This window comes from Folsomia candida, unplaced genomic scaffold (assembly GCF_002217175.1).
Source record: "Folsomia candida strain VU population unplaced genomic scaffold, ASM221717v1 Fcan01_Sc006, whole genome shotgun sequence".
NCBI classification, from domain to species: Eukaryota; Metazoa; Arthropoda; class Collembola; order Entomobryomorpha; family Isotomidae; genus Folsomia; species Folsomia candida.
The window spans coordinates 3,490,349-3,511,245 of NW_019091198.1; the positions used below are offsets into that span (position 1 = coordinate 3,490,349).

At 38.0% G+C, this 20,897-nt stretch overlaps 1 protein-coding gene across 1 annotated transcript in view; it reads left to right on the forward strand.

Moving 5' to 3' along the window:
* Positions 1-1,827: 1,827 nt before the first annotated feature.
* LOC110851490 (dual specificity tyrosine-phosphorylation-regulated kinase 2) overlaps positions 1,828-20,897 on the forward strand; it is a 59,805-nt gene continuing 40,735 nt past the window's right edge. The window contains exons 1-3 of the mRNA XM_022099283.2: positions 1,828-1,892; positions 1,987-3,904; positions 4,495-4,635. Coding sequence (XP_021954975.1) covers positions 2,810-3,904; positions 4,495-4,635 — 1,236 coding nt within the window. The 5' untranslated portion in view covers positions 1,828-1,892; positions 1,987-2,809. The remainder of the gene's footprint in view (positions 1,893-1,986; positions 3,905-4,494; positions 4,636-20,897) is intronic.

Here is a 20,897-nt window from a genome sequence, read left to right on the forward strand (position 1 = left end):
CATGGTCTCATGCAACCGATTTCATCCAGGCTAAAGCAACCTGACATAAATAAGGGTTGGTTTTGGTATATCGAGGATGCACTCGCTCAATCTTTACGATATTCTTCTTCTGTTTGCTCGATTTCGGGTCACGATGAGGATAACCCATCCATCCGAACAACATAAACAGAGAGCTTACATCCATTATGTAGATGGCCTTAAATATATAGACTCGTAAGTAAGCAATGGTTTTTATACGATATTGTCCCACCAAATCCTATACAGCCGACCTATCAATACGTAATGGACAAATATGATAAAGTGCTAAAAAAGACCAGGTTTTATTTCACATGATATACCACCGGTGTAAAAGGAGCCATAAACGTGTGACGTTAAATTTTTTTGAGACAAGTACCATTGCACAGTCATCATGCATTTTGAGCTTACTACCATGCACCAACCATGCAATTATACGTACAACTCAGCTCCCCTCTTGAACCCAGCCTTTTGAATTTAAAATTTCAAACAAGAAGGACCATTCAGGTGGGGAGGGTACACTTCTTGCCTGCTTCTTCTTGCTTATTGATGAAACAAGGACATTTTGTACGTACAATTTTATTTCCAAAAGCTTGGGACCATTCATTCCATCCCGACACACACACGGACTGCTTTGTTGCCCTCTTCTGTCCGAGTTATCGAATGGTTTTTTGAAGAAGAAGCTCATCGCTCGAGTAAAAATTGCACATAACGCTCTGGAGTTGTTAATGTTCTCGGATTGCATAATAAATAAGTGGTTCAATTTTCCCATGGCCTGGTGCGAGGGTTTCCATCCATCCAACATTGTATGTTTGTTCCGTGAGCGCATGTATAGTCGGTGCAGTCTGCCTGCATGCAGTATACGGAAGTGAGTGAGTGTAGTGGGGGAAATAGGAGGATGTTCGCTATGGAGGATGTCGGGACAAGAATAGCATGCACATTACATATATACGCACCATCATCATCGTGCAACAAAAGTCTGTAATACGGACGCTGCTGTATGGCAAAGTAGGGTTGAAAATGTATATGAAGAAGATGCAATCGCATCGCATTGCTGCTGCTGCTGGTGGTTTAGATTGGGTTTATACGAACGAGAAGAAACCCTGAGGGGGAAACGCATCCCTCTTCACATAAAAGTTTGGCTGCTTTAATGCATATCCACGCCACGTTAAGTGCGGGCCGTACTATACGCCAGAGTTTGTCTACCTTTGGGGCGAGGTTCGTACATAAGCGACGTGATAAGTGGGGGTTGTCGTGGACCAAGTTTTGAACAAGAAGGACAATAAGAGATCAAAAAGAACGTGCAATGAACTAATAAGTCTAAATACGTGTCACACACGTTGAAAAAAGTCTCGTTGATGAACTTAGCAAGAAATAATTCACCTTTTATATTATAGAATTGCTCGTTTAACAGAATTCCTGCAAAAGCTCTTGCATTGTTTTCACATATTTAAACAGGGTTGTTACATGAATTTTGTTAAATGTTTTGAAATAAGTTTGAAAGAAATGGCATCATGGTGTATCTCGATATTCTCGAAATTTCCTTAACCACACCCCTCTCTCCTCCGTTCCTAACTAAAAGCAAGCGTTCCTAACCCTCTGCTTTCTTTTTCTTAAAGGAAAAACCTCTCTTATCACCAATTTCTTAACTCATTATAACAAAAAGAGCTCTACACCCCCATAATTCCTGAAATTCATCACACAATCCATGTTTTTCCTACCAAATAGAGGAAGAAGAGGTTCAACGATACTGTGTGTGATATTATTGCTAAAAGAAAGCATAGAGCAGGACTCTGTAAATGCAGTTCTCGCTTGGGGCGAGTATCATATATCCTTCTTCACATCCAGCCAGCCACCTCGTATACACAGCACAGCAAGTAAGGCAGCAGAGACCCAATATGAGCAGCAACATGCATGCAAAAGGCTTAACGTGGAACTATTTATTTTGCTTTGCTCTCCGACGACTTTTAGATGGGAGAACCCGTTTCGCTCACTTCAGTTGCTGCACAGTCTTCGCACATAACGGACACGCGTCCTCTGCCAGGCAGTGATCACAGTGGACCACTCACTCGCTCGCCAAATATTCCCTCTCGATTCTACTTCTGCACAACTTCACTTGCTTGCTGGGACGAAGACTCGGAAACTTAAATAAAATCGTAATCATACTTCAAAATCGGAAAACGAGCCAGTCTCGGAAATTTACATATATCGTGGTAGAACCCTTGTTTTAGTTGGATAACATAAATTTGACGAATCTAATCATCACTCGATAATTATTGTCTTGTATATTGTTAAAAGTTGTAATTTGGGGAGTAACTTGAAGTAAAAATAAAAGTTTTTTTTTCATCCGATCCGAATTGGAGTGAGATTTGTTAGTTAATATTGATTCGTTTTGTGTGACAGTTACGAAAAAACGGAAGTAATAATGGATAGTATATGAGGCATTAGCATTAGCGAGCAAAGTATTGCTGCCGTGCAATATTGAGAAGAGGTGACAAGTGGTGATCAATTTGTTGAAGGGAGTTTTCTTGCAAGTACAGAGTAGTACATAGTTTAGCGTAGTAGTGTCTCATCCACTGCCGACCGAAATAGTCAGAGTGATACTTGTTGTCAGTGAATTGGAGGTGGGTTAATCGTGGAGAGCAAGTTGTAGGGTAAAAATAATATCTATCGTGAGAATAATAATAATATCGACGCGAGAGTGTGCATGTGTGGTGCAAGAGAGTGAGAGAAAGTTGAGAATAATATATCAAATGGTAGTGTGAAACTTGTGTAACAGAATTGTCTTGAAAGAATGTCCAGCGGAACGACGGCCCTCCTGAGTGCTGGACTAGGACTCGGGGTGAACAACAGCAAATTTCAGAACATCGACATGCCCCTCTCAAGAACAAGAAGTCTTCTCAGCAACATCAACGGCACGGCGAACGGATCCTTGAACGGTGACTCCAACGGAGATTCGTTCCTCCCCCACGTGCTCAACGACTCCCACCACGGGAGCCACCATCACCTCCCCCCACTCAAGGGAGGACCACAATCCTTGGTCACGGCTAAGCAGTCCTACGTTGGGCTGGACGTGGGGGTCGGGATGATTCAGAGACTGTTATCGAACGGGAGTGACGACAGCTCGTCCGGTGGGGGCGGACCAACCTCCATGTTGCCCCCGACTTCGACAGCAAATGGAACCCTTACCAATGGAGGGATAGGGATGAGTAATGGGAGTCTGAACAATTATAGTCACATGTCCGTGTCGACAACGCAGATCCAGAGTCAGAGTCTGCCCCCAGCGACGATAGCTCGTCCTGCCTCGGCCGACTTCACCGTGGGGCCATCCACCCCCTTGTCCGGCGAGTCAAACAAGATGACACCCAACCGGACCAAGTACAAGTCAGTTCCGGTGAGCCCTGAGCAAGTGATAAAACTGTACCACTCAAGACTGACGCCGTACGAGATTAGTGAGATTAACTCCTACCCGGAAGTGTATTTCATTGGACTTGGGGCAAAGAAACGGCCAGGAATTGTGGGCAGCTCGAATAACAACGGGTACGATGATGACCAAGGGTCCTACGTCCACGTCCAACATGACCACGTAGGCTATCGGTACGAAGTGCTAAAAGTGATAGGAAAAGGAAGCTTTGGCCAAGTTGTGAAGGCGTACGACCACAAATGCAATGTGCATGTGGCGTTGAAAATGGTGAGGAATGAGAAGAGATTTCATCGCCAGGCGCAAGAAGAGATTCGAATTTTGGAGCACTTGAGGGACCTGGACAAGGATAATAATATGAATATCATTCACATGTGTGACCATTTCACATTCCGTAGCCATACCTGCATAACTTTTGAGCTACTCTCTCTCAACTTGTATGAGCTCATTAAGAAAAACAAGTTCCAAGTAAGAAAATTCTCAAAATTTTCTATTATAATAAAACCATCTTATTAAAATCAGTCTGAGGGAATCATGCTAAATATAGCGTATTTATAAATACATTACGTTCCCACGTTATAACCGATGTTAGACATTTGTAAACTGAGAATGAGTTTCATTACTCAACAATTCTATCGCCTTCGGACCCGAATACACTCAACCTCATTAAATTTCTGTAAGAAGGCTCGAACTTCTTGGAGAAGTTTTGTCGAGCAAAATTTGGTTGATTGGTCCGTTTGTTGAGACAGATTAGATGATATTGCTTCATTTTGGTTTGTCTGGAAGGAATTCGCATAGATGATTCTTAGACACGAAACTCTGTGCAAATGATCTCAATAGGCGATCACATTATTTTCCAAATAATAAGTATGCAAGGTCGTTTCATTTGGTCGCATATTCTGAGCAGTTACCACTATTTGAAATTGTATTATGATTTTGCATCTTTTTTGTTTTGTCGATCCTGCAACTTTACAATATTGTGTGTACTAGTTTAAAAAAATATGTACATTGCAATTAGTTCTATATGACTTAACAACCAAAATTTTAACTTGTTCCAGGGATTTAGCCTCCAACTAGTTCGCAAATTTGCTCACTCTCTTCTCCAATGTCTCGATGCACTTGCTCGAAATAAAATCATTCATTGTGATATGAAGCCTGAAAATGTGCTCCTCAAACAACAAGGAAGGAGCGGCATCAAGGTAACCCATTTTTCTCTACATCTTTCTATACATACATATATCATCGCTGAATTAACACGGCAGACCAGCACTACATACCTGCATACATACGACATGACGACATTATCACATTGCAATATGTGCATCATCATGAGGATCTCATATCTCATTATTGTCTCGTCGCCATCGTTCTGTGTTCCGTTGGAGTTTGCCGAACTCGCAAAATTTTATATGCACAATAACATGACGACTGTGTACATGCCTACGTACCAGTTAGTTAGTACTTATTATTACTTTCCTCCTTCTCATAATCGCGTCCTATAGTACTAATCACTGCCACCATGGACTTGGCACACTTTGCACATAAAAGATTCCTTCTCACACCAACTTTTATTTGTGTCCGTGTTCAAAACGAACGGTCAACCACCACGATTCATTCTTATCCTTGCAATATTCTCGAGTCAATTTTACAAACACACAATTTCGTAAAACACGTGATTTGATAATAACATCAGCAGGAGATCTGTTCTCTTTTTATCCTCTTTGAAGATGTAATCTACTAGCAGGATTAGTAGTACGTTTGATTCAATACACAACAAAAGATTGGCATTGTATTGGTTCCGTTCAAATCCTGTAGGTTAATATGTGAATTAGACAATATTATTTACATCCGTGTTTTAATCTCGTATGTACGTGTCTAAAACACTCAAATCACACAAACCAGCGTCATCACAACAAAGGCATGAATGAGTTTAATCTCACCAGTAGTATCGCTAGTAGTACGTTAACTTCTCATCATCACCACACAATCACGATTCAATTTCCCACAAATGCACTAAAGTGTATATGCACACACATATATCACCACGCCATATCCAATAAAACTCAGGTATTATATACTCGAGTTCTGCTGCTGTACATACACAAGTGATGATTTGTGGATTATTATCATCGACACGGCTACTTCCTCATTGCCGCTTTGCACAGCCTTTATCACAACTTGCTTTCGTGAATACTCTGCAAATCAATGCAAACATTTGGATTCTATTGGACAAGTATGTACACAAAATGCTACTATTTTTATCATTCTACATAAACCGTGTTGATCCGCGTTCAATACGTAATATTGGATTAAAGAAACTAGTAAAAAAAAATAAATTCATTATTTTCGAGTAGTCTGGCTGGAGAACAAATTTCTTTAGGGGTGTTTATTTAAAGGGGCAATGAAATAAAACAAATTGGAAAGCTGTCAACTTATTTCCATAAAGTCACGTGTGTAACACTACTTTATTTTTATGTCTCAGTTTACAAATAGACACATGGTTTATGCAAATGTGAAAGTGAAGTGAAGTGACAAATATGCCTGCAATAAGACACAGAAGGAAAGGAAAATTTGCAATGTGCTAAATTATGTTTACATGGGTGCATTTTTAAAACGGTAAACCCTTCGTCCAACTGCTGCTACTGCCCGTCATGAATGTCATCTTGTTAACATCAACTTCCGACACACAAAGACCACAGTAAAAAAAAGTAGTGTTACCGTTGATCGCACCACATGAGAGTGTTGGAGAAAAAAAGAGACTTTTTACCATATTTGGCTTTTAAATTAAATGATTTTAATTCATAAAAAATGACAATGTCGTTCTAAACGAGTGGATGAATGTAGTGTCCGCACAATCACAATACATGGACTAAAAACAAATGCGTTGCATCTTAAATTGTGATCTTCAACTTTCAACTAGTAATGTTAACCAACGTACATATCTCTCTCTCTCTCTCTGCCTCTCAGGCGGAACACTTTTGAAGGATGTTTTCAATTGGACATTCAACTCTCAACATTGGCATTAGCTTTGCCGGCTGCGTTATAATAAGCGTTGCTATATGCTGGATTGCATTGAATTTAAATTTAATTCAATTCAATAGATCAAAATCAAAGCATCTTGCTTGATGCTTGACGAGACACAAGGGAGATTTATATGAAATAAAAACAAACACAAGCCTGCTCAAATTTATATTCATAGTACTGCACTTATTTCCTCTTACGCTACAAAGGAGCAGAACAAACGCTCAAATTACGTGTTAATTGGTTATATATGGTACGTACGGACGTACTTGGTTGTTCCATTTCGTGAACGTGTACACATATTTGGCAATGGAAACAAATGTTCAAGTTTAAGGCAATGCATCACCCCATGAAGTACATGCGACATGTAGGACTCTTGGTTGGTAGTGCTGCGGATACTTTTAATTATTATTTTTATTTCTTTCTTACAAGTCTACACTTTTTGTTAAAATAAGACAGATCCAATTTTGGAGTTAAATATTCAAGAAGAAACGTCCTTTACATCCAGATATAGCTTGGGGATATTTACACGCCTCATGTCATGTCTTTATTTTTTCATTTTGCATGCCATTATCTGACATAATTTTGGCAAATTTCTATTTCTACTCTCATTAGCACTTCAGTTTTCAGCAAGTGAGCATATTTTGGATGAGGATTGATAGGCACAACTCTCGACTACTACCACTTTGGCTGTACAAACAATAATAATCAAGACCAAAGTTGTGTGTGTGAGCAAAAGCAAAGCAATCGACCCGAGTAGTAGGTTCGTTTGTGCAAAATAGCATGCAGTCAGTCAACTCGGTTGGTAAACTTAAATCGCGACGACCAGATTTAGGTCAAGCTAGGCATCATCACCACCACTGTGTGGTAATTGCTGTATGCCTGCATGTTCATTTTTGTAAAGATGGGTGTATCCATTCATCTATCATAGAAGGTTCCGGCTTTGCTGTGCTGTTTAGTCTCTTGGGTTTCTTATATTGTTAAATTTAAACGTTCTTCCATCAAGTTGAGCAAAAATAAAAAGTAACATGATTGCTGTGGGACTCTTCAATTCATTTTCTATGCAATCGTCCTGAATACCTGAAATGCCAAAGTGATCGATACTCATTAAATTTTTATCGGAAACCTCGATAGCAATTCAGTTCTTTTAGCTTTAACTGACCATTATTCTCAATTACATTGGTTTTCAGTCAATGCACTACACACCAAACTTTTGTTAGTGGTTGCATTATTATTGGCTTACACATTACCGAGGGTGATGATATGGACACGACTAATGATTTTGCAGACATTTTATTATTAGGTAAACCTTTTTGCAACAAATTATCCAATAGATGCACAAAGAGATTAATTAGTTGATGGATTATTTCACCAAGATTGTTTGGTTTTAATTCGCCAAGGAGCAGAAAATGATAAAAATGAAAATGGTAAAGTATTTCGCAGACTATTTTTGAAATTTTATATGTTGATTTTTTTGGAACACAATGTGGAAGCACCTTTACTGATGAGTTGTTGTGTATGTATTGTCATTCACTGACTCACATTGCATTGTAACTGCTCATTTAATTTGCATGCAAGTTTCTAGCATACATATCGTGCTAATGGGAAAGTAACGTTTAGTAATAACAACACTACTCTGTGCTGCGAAACATCTCATTCGCATAATAAATCTAGGAAAATACGCAAGTCATTTTGGCCAAAACTCTTCATATCCTTATGACATAGCTTTATGCATTGCATGATGAAGACGGATCTAATAACTATTAAGAATCTGGCAATTCTACTATTCAGCTCAGCCAGTCTTCACGTTGTTGCAACGCAAGCCCATTTTTGCACTAATGCAAATTCCACATTGTAAAGTGGAAAAACATTAAATTAGGTGATGTTGATGATTTTAACTTTGGGTTTTGTCATGATGATAAGTAGTTGCACGACTACGGTCCAACCGGACTAGCCAAGAAGGATGAAGGGAAAGAACAAGTTTTCTGTTGCCTCCTCATCTGATCATCTCATATCATTATTATGGTCCGGTGGTGGAGTACACCGTCAAATGTATTTAATAAATACATTTTAATACTTGATTTTGCATAACAGATTGCCTATGTATGTAGGAGCACATATTCGTACCCAGTATAGGAAAGGATGTTGACCAAAACTTAAACTGACGGGAACGGAGCTAGCATGAACATGGATGTGAGAATAACTGTCTGGGCGTTAATTCGCAACTATATTGCATTTCCTACATAGGAATGAATGCAGTTTTATATAACCCATCCTCTTTTTGTTCAGTTCAGTGCCATTGTACTCTTCTGGACTGATCATTAAATAAGGCAATTAACTGAATTATTACTGTGTCGAGTCTCATTTGGGTCAGACACAACAATAAACTATTTTAACTTTAACCCTGATGGTAAATGTCAGTACTATCAATTATGACGACGATGATGATGATGAGAGATCCGGTGTCAATATAATGGTCGTAAATGATGCAAAATTATTAATTACCAGTTTGCGTCATCTTCTCAGCACTAATTCATTCGAGCACAATTTTCTCATAGTAAACATTGGCACGATCATCAAATCCCATGTAGAAGGGAAATATTTCAAACTTTTCAAAGTGGCACATGGTCAGCTAACCTTCACGGTGCGGAGATAGTAATTTAATATTTGTTACTACTCTCAAACTACTTTTTGAGGTGCAGGTTTCCTCAAAGTGTTAGTCTGTAAAATAAACCAGGATAACAATGGGTTGAACAGTTAAAGTCAAAACAATTTGCGGGTATTTGTTATATTTTTCACCTATTCTTCTATACATGGCAGACTAAAAGAGTCAAGAGTGGGCTGACTGACTGACATTGACATTAAAAGAATGGTTTTTGCACGTTTTGCTACAACATTTACAACTTTGTGGTTTCGTTACCATTGATACAAAATAAGTACATATGCGATGATACAGTTTGATGGACGGTTTTTAAATTATTATGCATTTCAGCTGTCGGTTTATGTTTATATTTATGTAATTGTGTGTCAAGTCTGCGTATATGGATTAAATACGAGCCGTCGTTGTTGTGCGATGCTTGTTGGGTCTTTGGCATTTGATCCTTTATTGTCTTTGTTTATTTTCTTATTTTTTTCCGGACCAGCGGGTTATGCGTTTTTCTTTCTTATAATTTTTCCTCGTTTCCCATTATTAACGGCATAATAAAAAGTTTCAGCTCGGTTTTATCTGCATATTTATTCATCTTGTGAACTTTACTGTGAAAAGTTGGAATAAACTAGAAACCGAATTCATTTTTACTTTTGAGGGAAGACGTACACTTAATATTATTATGATGATGATGCTTCAGGAAACGGGAAACTGGGGCATTTCATTACCTTGCGTTTTTTTAATACTTCACGGTATCTCACGATCAGCATTCCGTCCCAGGCGATTGTTTACTGACGATGGGCAGTGATATTTTGCGCTACATGATAAATTGCACAGTAAATTCCATTTTGCACGAGATATCTAGACTCGAGTTGCGATTAATATCAACCAACACAGTAAATTCAATCTTTTGACCTGTAATTACATTAGCGGGATTTTGCACTTTGCGCACTTTGTTTTTATTAATATTTAACCTGGAAATTTGCTTTGGAATAAATACCCATTAATTTTCCCGTTCTGTCATTTTCCCGTTGTGTTATTTGAAGGTTCTTTTTTTAGCCAAGTGAAATTTGAAATTTTTAGACAACAATTGCATTTAGCGAATAAATCACTGCATCTGACTTGCGTCTCTACTATGTTATTTAGTACATACAGGCCTTCATCGAGGGATATGAATCTTGCGTTCGTTAGACCAGGCGTCGTTGTTTATTGCTGGTAAGTGAAGTGAAATAACGAATGATGATGATAGTGAAAATATGGTGTACGTAGGAGAGCGTAGCTCAAACAACGAGTTTGTATTAGTTCTGTGCGGCTTCGGTATTGACCTAGAAAATATTTGTGCATAGAATGACTGGTTAGCTTAACTCGGTCTGATTCAGGATTCGACGGTGAGATGCATGAAGAATAAATGGGACACTCGATCTCTCGAGGTAAACTTGACTTGTTTGCACCATGAAAGACCATCACTCACTTGGCTGCTATACAGTGGTGTGGTATGCAGCGGTTGGAAAGGCTAGCTTTAAGCTGGTAATTGTGATTCTCCGTTATTTCATTTAATTCACAATCCCATGTTTAGCTTACATTTATTCAGCATTACTTTTTGCGTGCATTAAGAGCGATGATATGATGTAGTTGGATACATTAGCAACAAATAAATCAGACTTTGTTAGATCTCGTTGCTCGGTTTTGCCATTAGCTCGCTAGCTTTTTGCTAACAGCCCTCCTGCTGCAAGTAACCTTAACCGCACCACATGCAACCCTCCACCACCCTTCATATGCATATGATCTTATTCGAATAAAGCCACAGTCATTTCTAACTAATAGTTTTACCAGGCTGATAAGCAATATGATTAAAATTAGAGCAAGACCTTGTATGTCTCGATCTCTCTCTCATCTGAAAGTCTTTAAATTTTGTGGAGTATGACTTCCATCCATGTGGTGATGGGTGATCAGAGTCAGTCAGTCAGTGTATAAAATGATGTAAATGATCAGTTCTTCGGGCACTAATGTCAACGAGTCAAGCGTAAGTTCACCACGACTTTCAATTCAGAATTTGCAGGCCGAGTTATATAACAATGCATCACGACAAACATAGCTTGTGCGGATTTGCACTGATTAAATCAACATCTGTACTTGAACATTGCTCCTGTTCATGACTGTTTTATGCATGTGTGTTCATACGTTTTTTGTTATTTCCTGGTTTAAAATTCGTATGAGCTATATAAACATGTTAATTGGTTAATTTGCGTGAATCATCCGCTTCATGGTAATACGTAGGTTTCACTGGACAGTAGAAAGTTGGTTATTAGCGAAGAAAAGGATGAGTAACTCTTCTGTGCCATTATTTTCTTCCTAGAAAAGTTTTATTTTAACTTCAGACTATGCATAATACATATTTTATTATGTGTACATAACTATATGCACATAGGGCCAAAGATGAAATACAGGTATTTCCACAGAGTATATATTTTTTAATAATAATTTATGGTGAATTATTATTACAGCATAAAAGGTTTGGATCCTGGGATAGATAACTTTTACTTGAAACCGTCAATTACGTGCAGTGGACGGCTTTCGCCGCTGCTGAGAATTCTGCGAAGTAGATTCGGCAACTGGCAGGCAGGGGATGACATGTGAATGTTGAGGTTAACAGTTTTAAGTATCCCGTTTGTGGCTTGGCAAAGTGTGGTTAATCTTTTTGTGTGGGTGGTTCAGTGGAAAATCTGTATCTTTTTGGCTTTGTTTCATATCTTCCACGATGCATACGATGTTCGTCGTTACCCGTCGTCGTTCTGCGTAATCATCATCGTTTGATGTTATGGCTGATTGTGACTACTTATAAAATGTACGCCTTGCTTCCGTATTTTTGGAAATGTTGGTGAATCATCCAACTGGTCATTGGAATACGGCGCCTTTTCCTGACACCAATTCGGATCTAGCCCGAAGAAAATCAACTTGAAGTAGACGAGAAAAGTTGTAATAAATATTTTGAGACGAGTTGGTTCATGTTAAAAGAAGAGCGTGAAATAAATTTCTTGTTATGATGTATGATGATACACCCTTTTTCCCCACAGGGTTGTTAGAAAAATTAGACTTTCTTGAAATCAACTAATTTTGCGCTCTTCTTAAGAATCTCTAAATAACAACTTTGTGTAATCGAATCCACAAGAGAAAGACAACGAACTCGTATAGTCGTGTAATCACTTAAATCAGCTTGTTCTCACAATTTGAGTCAAGTCAAGAGTTTGATGATGATGATGATTTCCTCACAAAGCCGCCTCAAGTACAAGACTCTCTGCTTATGTCATGTAGTACAATGACTTCACTTTAGTGAAATGGAATATTATTATGATTTCCGTCTCTAATGAACAAACAACTCTGTTATATTGGATATGACTCACCGAATCCCAATTCATTTGGACGTGTTATCTTTCAATTTATAATTGCTTGGAATTCTTTACATTCCGAAAATCAATGTGGTTTGTTGAATTCAGATTGAGTGCATGTAGCCCTCGAGAATCTGAGAATTAATTTGAAATGAAATCAACATTTTCCTTTCTTCCTTTATTTTTCTAGAAATCACGTTTCCATCCACCACAACATATTCATCATTTGATATTCCTACCATTGACTACTTTCGTGGCAAATATTTTCGAATTTTCATGCAATCACAAAATTGATTATATTTCTTGAGAGAGCTGCATTCATTAAAATTCCGTAACGAACATACATGCAGCCATCAAATTCCATTATTTTTCGTGCAAAAATTTTTGATGGAATCTACGAAAAATTTTGGTTTTTTGTTTCCCTTTCAATTTGGAAGTAACAACCAATAAGGAGGTAAGCAGGGTACGTGTCCAATTCAAAATTGGAATCATCATTATTTGAAATACGGGGAGTGCAAGACAAAAAAGTTGACTGTTTCTAAAGATTTTGTTTAAGACGAAGGAGGAATATGACATACTTTTCAACGAGAGGGACTTTACTACCCAGTTACAGATGACACATGTTGGCCTAGTTTGTTACATATAGTTAGTTACATGGGGTACGTATGTATGTTCCAAGATCCAGGTTGTGCATATTTACATACATTGCCGCATTATGCATGATTATAAAAAACCGTCGGGTACAGATAATGAATGACTTATCGCCATTACAACTGGCAGTAAAAGTGAGAATAAATGCACTCTTTTTTTCTCAATCGGAAGATTTTATCTTTTTTATCTTAAACACGGTTGACAATACCATTTAATGAATTTTAAATGTCCGGGCATTCAATTCATAAGATGTGAATCTTCGTTATTTGACCATCTTCATTTTCTTGTGCAGTACTCAGATTTAAAGAATCTCTTAAAATTAGGTTGTGACCAGGTGAACTATATGATTGCAATTTTTGAATTAGAAATGGTCCAATTTGACTGTCTCCATCCATCTATTCTGCATGACAAGGCAACCGATCAATTCGTTCTGCTCTGCTCTTGTTTAATCTATTTACACATCGAAAATGTGATTCGACGTGGTCAAATGAGAATTGGTTAGAGTTGCAGGTTCTCCTCGTTGCAATATAATTCGAGTAAAAATGAAGTAATGATGAATGGTCGCACAACAATTCACATAATGAATGAGATCAACAGGCACCGCATTTATTAAACGCAGGAGGATACGCATACCTACATGTGCAGGTTGGCTAAAGACAGATCAGAGGAGTAAACAGTTACTTAAGGTTGTGTGTCTAATGGCAGTAGTGCTCGTGGTAGTGCATGCTTGTAGGATTGCAAATTCGACTGAAGGCAATAATAATAATAATAATGCACATCTATCCATCTCACCAGCAAAGGCAGAGAGTGAGTGAGAGAAGTTTATGGTTTGCTCTGCTCTGATTCTATCCTACTGCAAATCTAAATCTCATCTTAACACAGGTTGGGAGATGAAATTAGGTTACCATTTATTTCCCATTTGGCAATGACTTGACGCAGGGGTTGCTGTTGACGAACAACGGCGACGACGACGACGACGCTGATGACGATATGATGATAAATGGCAAAGTGAATGCACCATTTTTCCCTGCAATTGTGTGTAACGATGATTGTGAGGACAAAGAGGAGAGAGTGACTTATTTTTTTTTATTTGTAACAGCACTGACTGACTCTGTGAGTGAGGAAAGTGAGTGGTGTAACAGTTTCGAATTTTGATTGTTCTTATAAAATCTTGGAAAATGTGACACGTTGGAATGGAAAGATGAAATAAAGAGCGCAGTGCTGAAATGTTCAATTTTATTTGTGCAAACGTAACGTGGGCGACTCTGATTTTGTCACTTGATCATTACGTATTTCTTCTCTGTTCGTGCCATGTTGTCTATAATTCTAAGGTTTTTGCTGATTTTGAAATCCTTGTAGGATTGGATGATGGGGTTGGTGGGTGCGAGCATACGGAGATTGCAAAGTGTATTAAAATCATGAGAAGTGAGCATGAAAGTTGTGACTTGATTAAATTGATTGTGAAAGGTTTGCAGCACGTCAAAAAATTGTGTGAAAGAAATCGAAATTGAACTATATTTTGAATTGAGAGCATCAGAATATGGAGATTCGGATGCAGACAGGTTCTGATAAATTTAAACGAGACGGCGAGATAAATATACAAAAGAGTCGGAATGTGTGTGCATGATCTTAATTTCTAGAAACATCATCATTATTATGCAATCCTCGTTTTATGCACTTTGAGCCATTTTACATTGACAAATAAAAACGTTAGTATTGTGATTGGCTACGCATTATATTCTCGTTGTTGGCAAAAATACACAGTAGTTGGTCAACTTATTTGACTAAATACGCAACATAAATAAATATGTATGTACAATTTGATCTACAAAACATAAAATGGAAACAACAACATTTATTTGGACGTCGAACTATGTAAATTATATTTGCAACTAAAATAAATGATTACCACCAACTTCTGTCCCTATAAAATGAGTCAGTGTCAGTTTCACGTCATAAGTAGGTGCATTATATATACGATTAATTAGCCTGATACCGTACCCATGTTGACATTACTGTTAAATGAGTACCATCATTGAAATTGGTCTCCATCCAGCATCCCACTCACTTGCAAGTATCTATCTATATCTTTCCAGTTTGACATGCATGTATGACGACCATAATCAATGAAAGTTCACATTTTTTGCAATTTGACTGTGATTTAGAACATTTACGTCAGAGATGAGATTAATAAGCAACAAATTTGGAACGCACTTAATTAAGCTGCATTTCATTTATGTATCTACTCTAAACACATGAAAGTAATGACTAAATTATTAAAAATTTGATGTGACACATTTGTTTTTACGACTTTATAAAGACCTTTTGTATTCTATGACCTGCCTACACTTTGCATTGTGAAAGACTTTGACGACATTTGCTCCAGACGTAGACGGGAAAATGCTTTGTTTTGCTAATTTTTAATTAAGCTTGCACATTTTATGGTAACAGATTACAACCATGCAGCATAAACATTTAAATGTGAAAATCATAAGTATAGTTTATGACAATTTGAGATCATGTAATTTTTTACTTGGAAGTTGTGAATTATCTGACATTCAAATTTTTTTAGGCATATTAAAACTAAACATGCTTCACAAATTATATAGCAAATGCAATGGAATATTTTCAGATGCAAATTTCAATCCAGTCTTAAATTGTACTGTTTCTTAAGACAATTTCCTAGGTCATCTGTTTGTGGCTGGCCAATAATATTGTACCACTAAAGCGTAAAATCAGATTTGTACAGAATAGTATTTATCTATATGCGATATTATGCATGCATATGTGCATGCGATACATGCAAGACATTTGGTTGTTATATGCAAGTATCGAGGTCTCAATTTGGTGTCGTGACACTAGTGTCAGTGAAGGTACATTTAGTTGCCACTTTGCGATTTTGCATATAACTACGTGTAGACCAACAAGCATTAATAGCATTTAATAGCTGGTTTGGTTGCTTTGTTGCTGATCATGATCATGTACAGAGTTAACAGTGTCCTTTCTTCCCATCGCATTAATACGAATTAACTCAACAACAAAAACTTACTATCCAAATCAAACCGAGTCCAAAATTTAAGGTCGCTAAACCAAACGACGAAACACGATCCTCATTTGCGAGTTAATGGTTTCTATGCAAAGTTTGAAATTGGATCTTAAATCGTTAATTGTGCAAATTATGGTTATTTTTCCCCTCGATTGTGTGCTGGTCTAAAAAGGTCAATGGGATCTCCTAGTCTTTTTTGTTCAATTCGACAAGGAACCTTTAACACGCGTACAGGGTTTTTGCCATGCTAAATGGTTCAGATTGTTTTTGCCCACAACTTTTAAATACGTTATGCATGTTATGTTTTGCACGGTTGATGAGTTTCTCAAATTTATTTAAAACATATTCACAATTTTGTTGAGATTTTAATTTCATTCAATCACTATACGAACCCCCTCCGTCGTTTCTGCATTCGCACGCAATTATTTACTAAACAATTAACAATTAATTTTGTTTGATGGTGGTAGCAAATATTTCTCTTGTGGTATTAGCAGAACGATTTAGATGAAACTAGATAACACGTACTTTGAACAATTGGCACCATTGTTGTGTTCCATTATTATTATGTTTGGATCATGTGCAAAGCTATATTTAAATACATGTGCGTATAACACTAGTCAATATACTTATTAGTTTCCTTTATTGTGCAAATAAATCTTGACTGTGTGCGAATTAAATGGGAAATTAAAAAATATTTTAACATCCATCCACTCCCCCGATGCAGATTAAGGCATGCATGCAAGCCAGTTATTATCAATTATTATTTGGCTGTTCACTTGCACCACAGCTAACTACCAATTATTGACAAGGCTGTATTCTCGTTTTCTGTGGTTTTGTTCGATTCGGCAAGGACAGGGATATCTTTGCTGCTCTCTATTCGCACATGACGTTCATGGCATGAGCATACATTTATACATACGTTCAATAATATATTGAAATTATTTTAGTGTCGCTTCCTGTGGTTTGGCCATGGTTAATTTTCGGGTGTGCTGTGTACAGTGTTGTAATTATTTCATGCATTTCTCATAAAATCTTATCTCTTGTATTACCACGTACTTTTATGATTGTCGTCGAGACGGAAGAATGAATAACATTGATAATCAAGCATTCCGCTTCTTGTATACGTAAGAATTTGTCTGGCTATTTATGAACCCCATCACTCGCAAACTCCTCTTTAATGTCTAGCATCTCCTAAAATTGAATTGCTATATTATTATCATCTGGGACCCTCATTCCCTTACTAGCAGACACTACTTGGTTTCGGATTCTCATTTTATATTCGATTCCGCATCCCCGACGACATAATGTCGGTGCGCTGCAGGACTGAGTGACTAAAAGGCAGGAGATGGGATGGATGGATTTGAATTGCATCTCCACAAAATCCTGGTTAGTATATTATTCCAATGTGTTGATACTTTTGCCGAGTTTTATTACATTTCTCTGGTTCTTGCCATGCAGGGTTCTCACATGGCGAGGCGAGGGTGCTGTAAAGCCCACGGACTGGAGATCTGTCAGTGTCGCATCGTATCTCGTTAAATTATTGTTTGCTAAGATGAATCATCCGTAGGCTAGCCATAGCTCTGTACATTTATCTGATTGTTGGATTAAATTGAAGCAAACGAGGAATTCCAGAATCAATCAGAAAGCAATCCACTCTGCTCATTCACTACAGAAATTTCATGAAAAACCCGAAAATAAATGTTTGCAGAGGCAATGGACGGTTTTAGGGAATTGGATTAAAACTCATGTGACTATCGAAATACTTTAGTTAATGGGAGCCTCACAAATTTTTTAGACTTGGCAGAACCCGTCGAAAAAGATGAAGTGAAATTGATTTTGCAGAATTAATTTAAAATATTTCCGATTTAATGGTTCAATCGGCTAATGCCTTCGGGGCAGAAAATTCCTCCATGAATGTCCTACTATACACCATGCTATTCTCTGGAACAAGGAAGCGAAAGGAAAATCCATGAGGACATTAGCCCTGCCAACCGAGAAGTTTCTCCTCCAGCCAAGTCAATAGTTTATCTGGAATGGGGTGATGGTAGGGTGGTGTCTGTGAAATGGTTATATAGATCACACCACCCGACTCACTTGTTCGGATTTCGGTGACCAGACACCAAAGGACTTGGAGCAGTATGAACGAGTAGACGTAGACGCATGATGGGGAGCCAAGGAAACTTTTCGTTGGGGAAGTCTCGTCTGCTATTTCGACTCATCCTTCTTGGAGGATATTTACTTGCACCTTCCTTTGTTAAGAGTACGAAGAGGGGTTGCTTTCAAACCAGTGCATTTAACTCGCAAAGAATTCAAGAATAACGACCAGAATTTCACAATATAATTTTATCGATTTTGTCCAAGTCGTGAAGCTCATTCTTACTAAATTTGCAAATATAAAGATGTTTTACGGTCTCAAGAAGATTCCTACTTCTCGAACATAATTGTACGACTATTAAAGGAAAATCAGTGACCCTAACACGCTGAGCCTATTTATGTTGACTCAATACAAGCTAAAGTTTGTTTTTTCTTCTCCTCGACTCGAGTTTGAAGTTGCATAAGTTTTAGTTTTTAGGAGCCGGAAGAGATTTGCGTGGTGGTCTGGAAGCTACGATCCCATGAAACCTATACACAAAGGATGTATGCAGTATGCCTTGCTTTGTTCGCATAAAGTTTTGGCAGAGACGAAGGGTAATGCTACACGCCTTGGATAATCAAGTGTTCAAAACCGTTTGAACATATACAAGGCTGACACAAAGAAAAAGAAGACTCAGCAATGTTTTGGAGGAAGGAGAAGTCAAAGAACTTTTACGATTTCTTGTCTGTTTCAGCTTAACCAATATCTTGTTGGTTGGATCGACCTGTCACGATCTTGATTTCAATCAAGTCCGTGGTCTATGATTATGATGAATACAAATTCAAACCCTCGTCACTTGGCGAAAACTATTTTCTGGAAAAGATTTTTTTCTCTCATATATTTGTTCGTTTTTTTGCACTATGTACTTAATACTCTGTGTCTGCCAGCGAGCGAACTCTTGGTTCTGAAAATACTTACAGGAGACATATCTATAATGATGAGAAAAGGATCTGGAGCAAATGTCAAAGCATAAATCTAAATTACAATTGTCGAGTAAAAAGTTGGATCGTGAAATGATTTTGTATTGCACATGATGACATGGTTGTGTGATCAAAGTAGATACTTCTTATTTCTTTCTGGAGATGTCACGTCACCAATTCTCTTCACGAAAAGAAATTTGTGTCGTAAAGATTAAGATGGTTGTCGCTCTAAAAATTCTAATATTTCTAATCTTATCGAACATGCGGGATACGTTGCAAAATTGTAAGACCAAGATTGGATCACTGTCCCAGTGCATTATCTCTTTTATAAACCTCTTCTATCATCCATACCTTCCATTTGTGCATGCAAAGAAAATTGGGAAAAGGGCTCTTTTGGTCTTGGCTTTTCTTTCTTGCAAAAAAAACGGAAAATTGGTTTCTTGTAATCTCATCCTAAGTAAGTCCTACTTTGACCTTCATCTTGGATTTTAGACAAAAAAGCACGAGAATGTTCGAAAACTACCAATAACATATTACACTCCAGTAGAATAGTGATGAAACCATAAATTTCTGGTCCATTTACCTACATGAATATTTATTCATTTTGGGATGATGAAATTAGTTGGTCCATTTTGAAGTACACGTGGAGACCCATGTAGTACACACTCTTTCGATTAGGCTTTGCATCTAGTGGACAAAACGGCAGAATAATAATGTGCCATATCGATCAGTGAGTCAGGAGTGGATGAGGGCTTCCTCCTCCTCCCGTTCCCACCCGATGTTAGGTTTTCATTTCATTTTACACAATAACGTGACGACCATATGCATTCAAATGTCCTCCCGTGCAGTTGATTTGTCTCTTCAAGAGAGAAGATGATTTCAAAGCCCTGGTCTTCTTCCCATGAAGCCACTCCATGCATGATTTCAAGGGTGTGTGCTGTTGTATTTCATCTCTCACGATTACACTGAATACTAATTGTATTCAAATTGCTTCAATTGATGAAACGGGAGAATAAATCGATATAGAGAGAAGGGTTCCTCCATCCTTGCGTGGCTACGACGATACACACACTCAAATGAACTCCTCGGTCTGGATTTGATTTTTTTTATAATTTAAATTGGCTACAATGCGTAGTGTGGGTTGGTTTACGAAACGAGATGAAATTCTCCCCTCTCTCACAGCAGCCAGTCACCACTCACTCTGTGCTATCGACATGGCTCCTCTTCGTATATACTTTATTGTTGACGAGAATCGGACATCCAATTAAGGAGAAAGAGTGAGTTGGTGAGCGGGCATATAGTGGAGTGACTCACGCACTCACGCACAAAATTCACCCTTCATCAAATAATGTAATGTTGCCTACTACTTAGGATTAGTTTGATAGCGGAATGGCACAATGCACTTTCCCGTGTTGCTACACAAGCTTGGGGGCATTGGTTTTATGTGCAGCTCGAGAAGAAGTGCTGATGAAGAGGAGGTGCCAAGAAACTTCATAAATGTGGTGCCAAATAATGGATCGCTGCTAAAGCCACCACAAAGATTGATCTCTTTCTTTACATGTGTAAGGTCCAGTCACCTGCATACTCCATAGTTCATCGTACTACATACGTACGTATATCCTGAGTGCTATCTCTTGGTCTTCTGGTCGTTTTTTG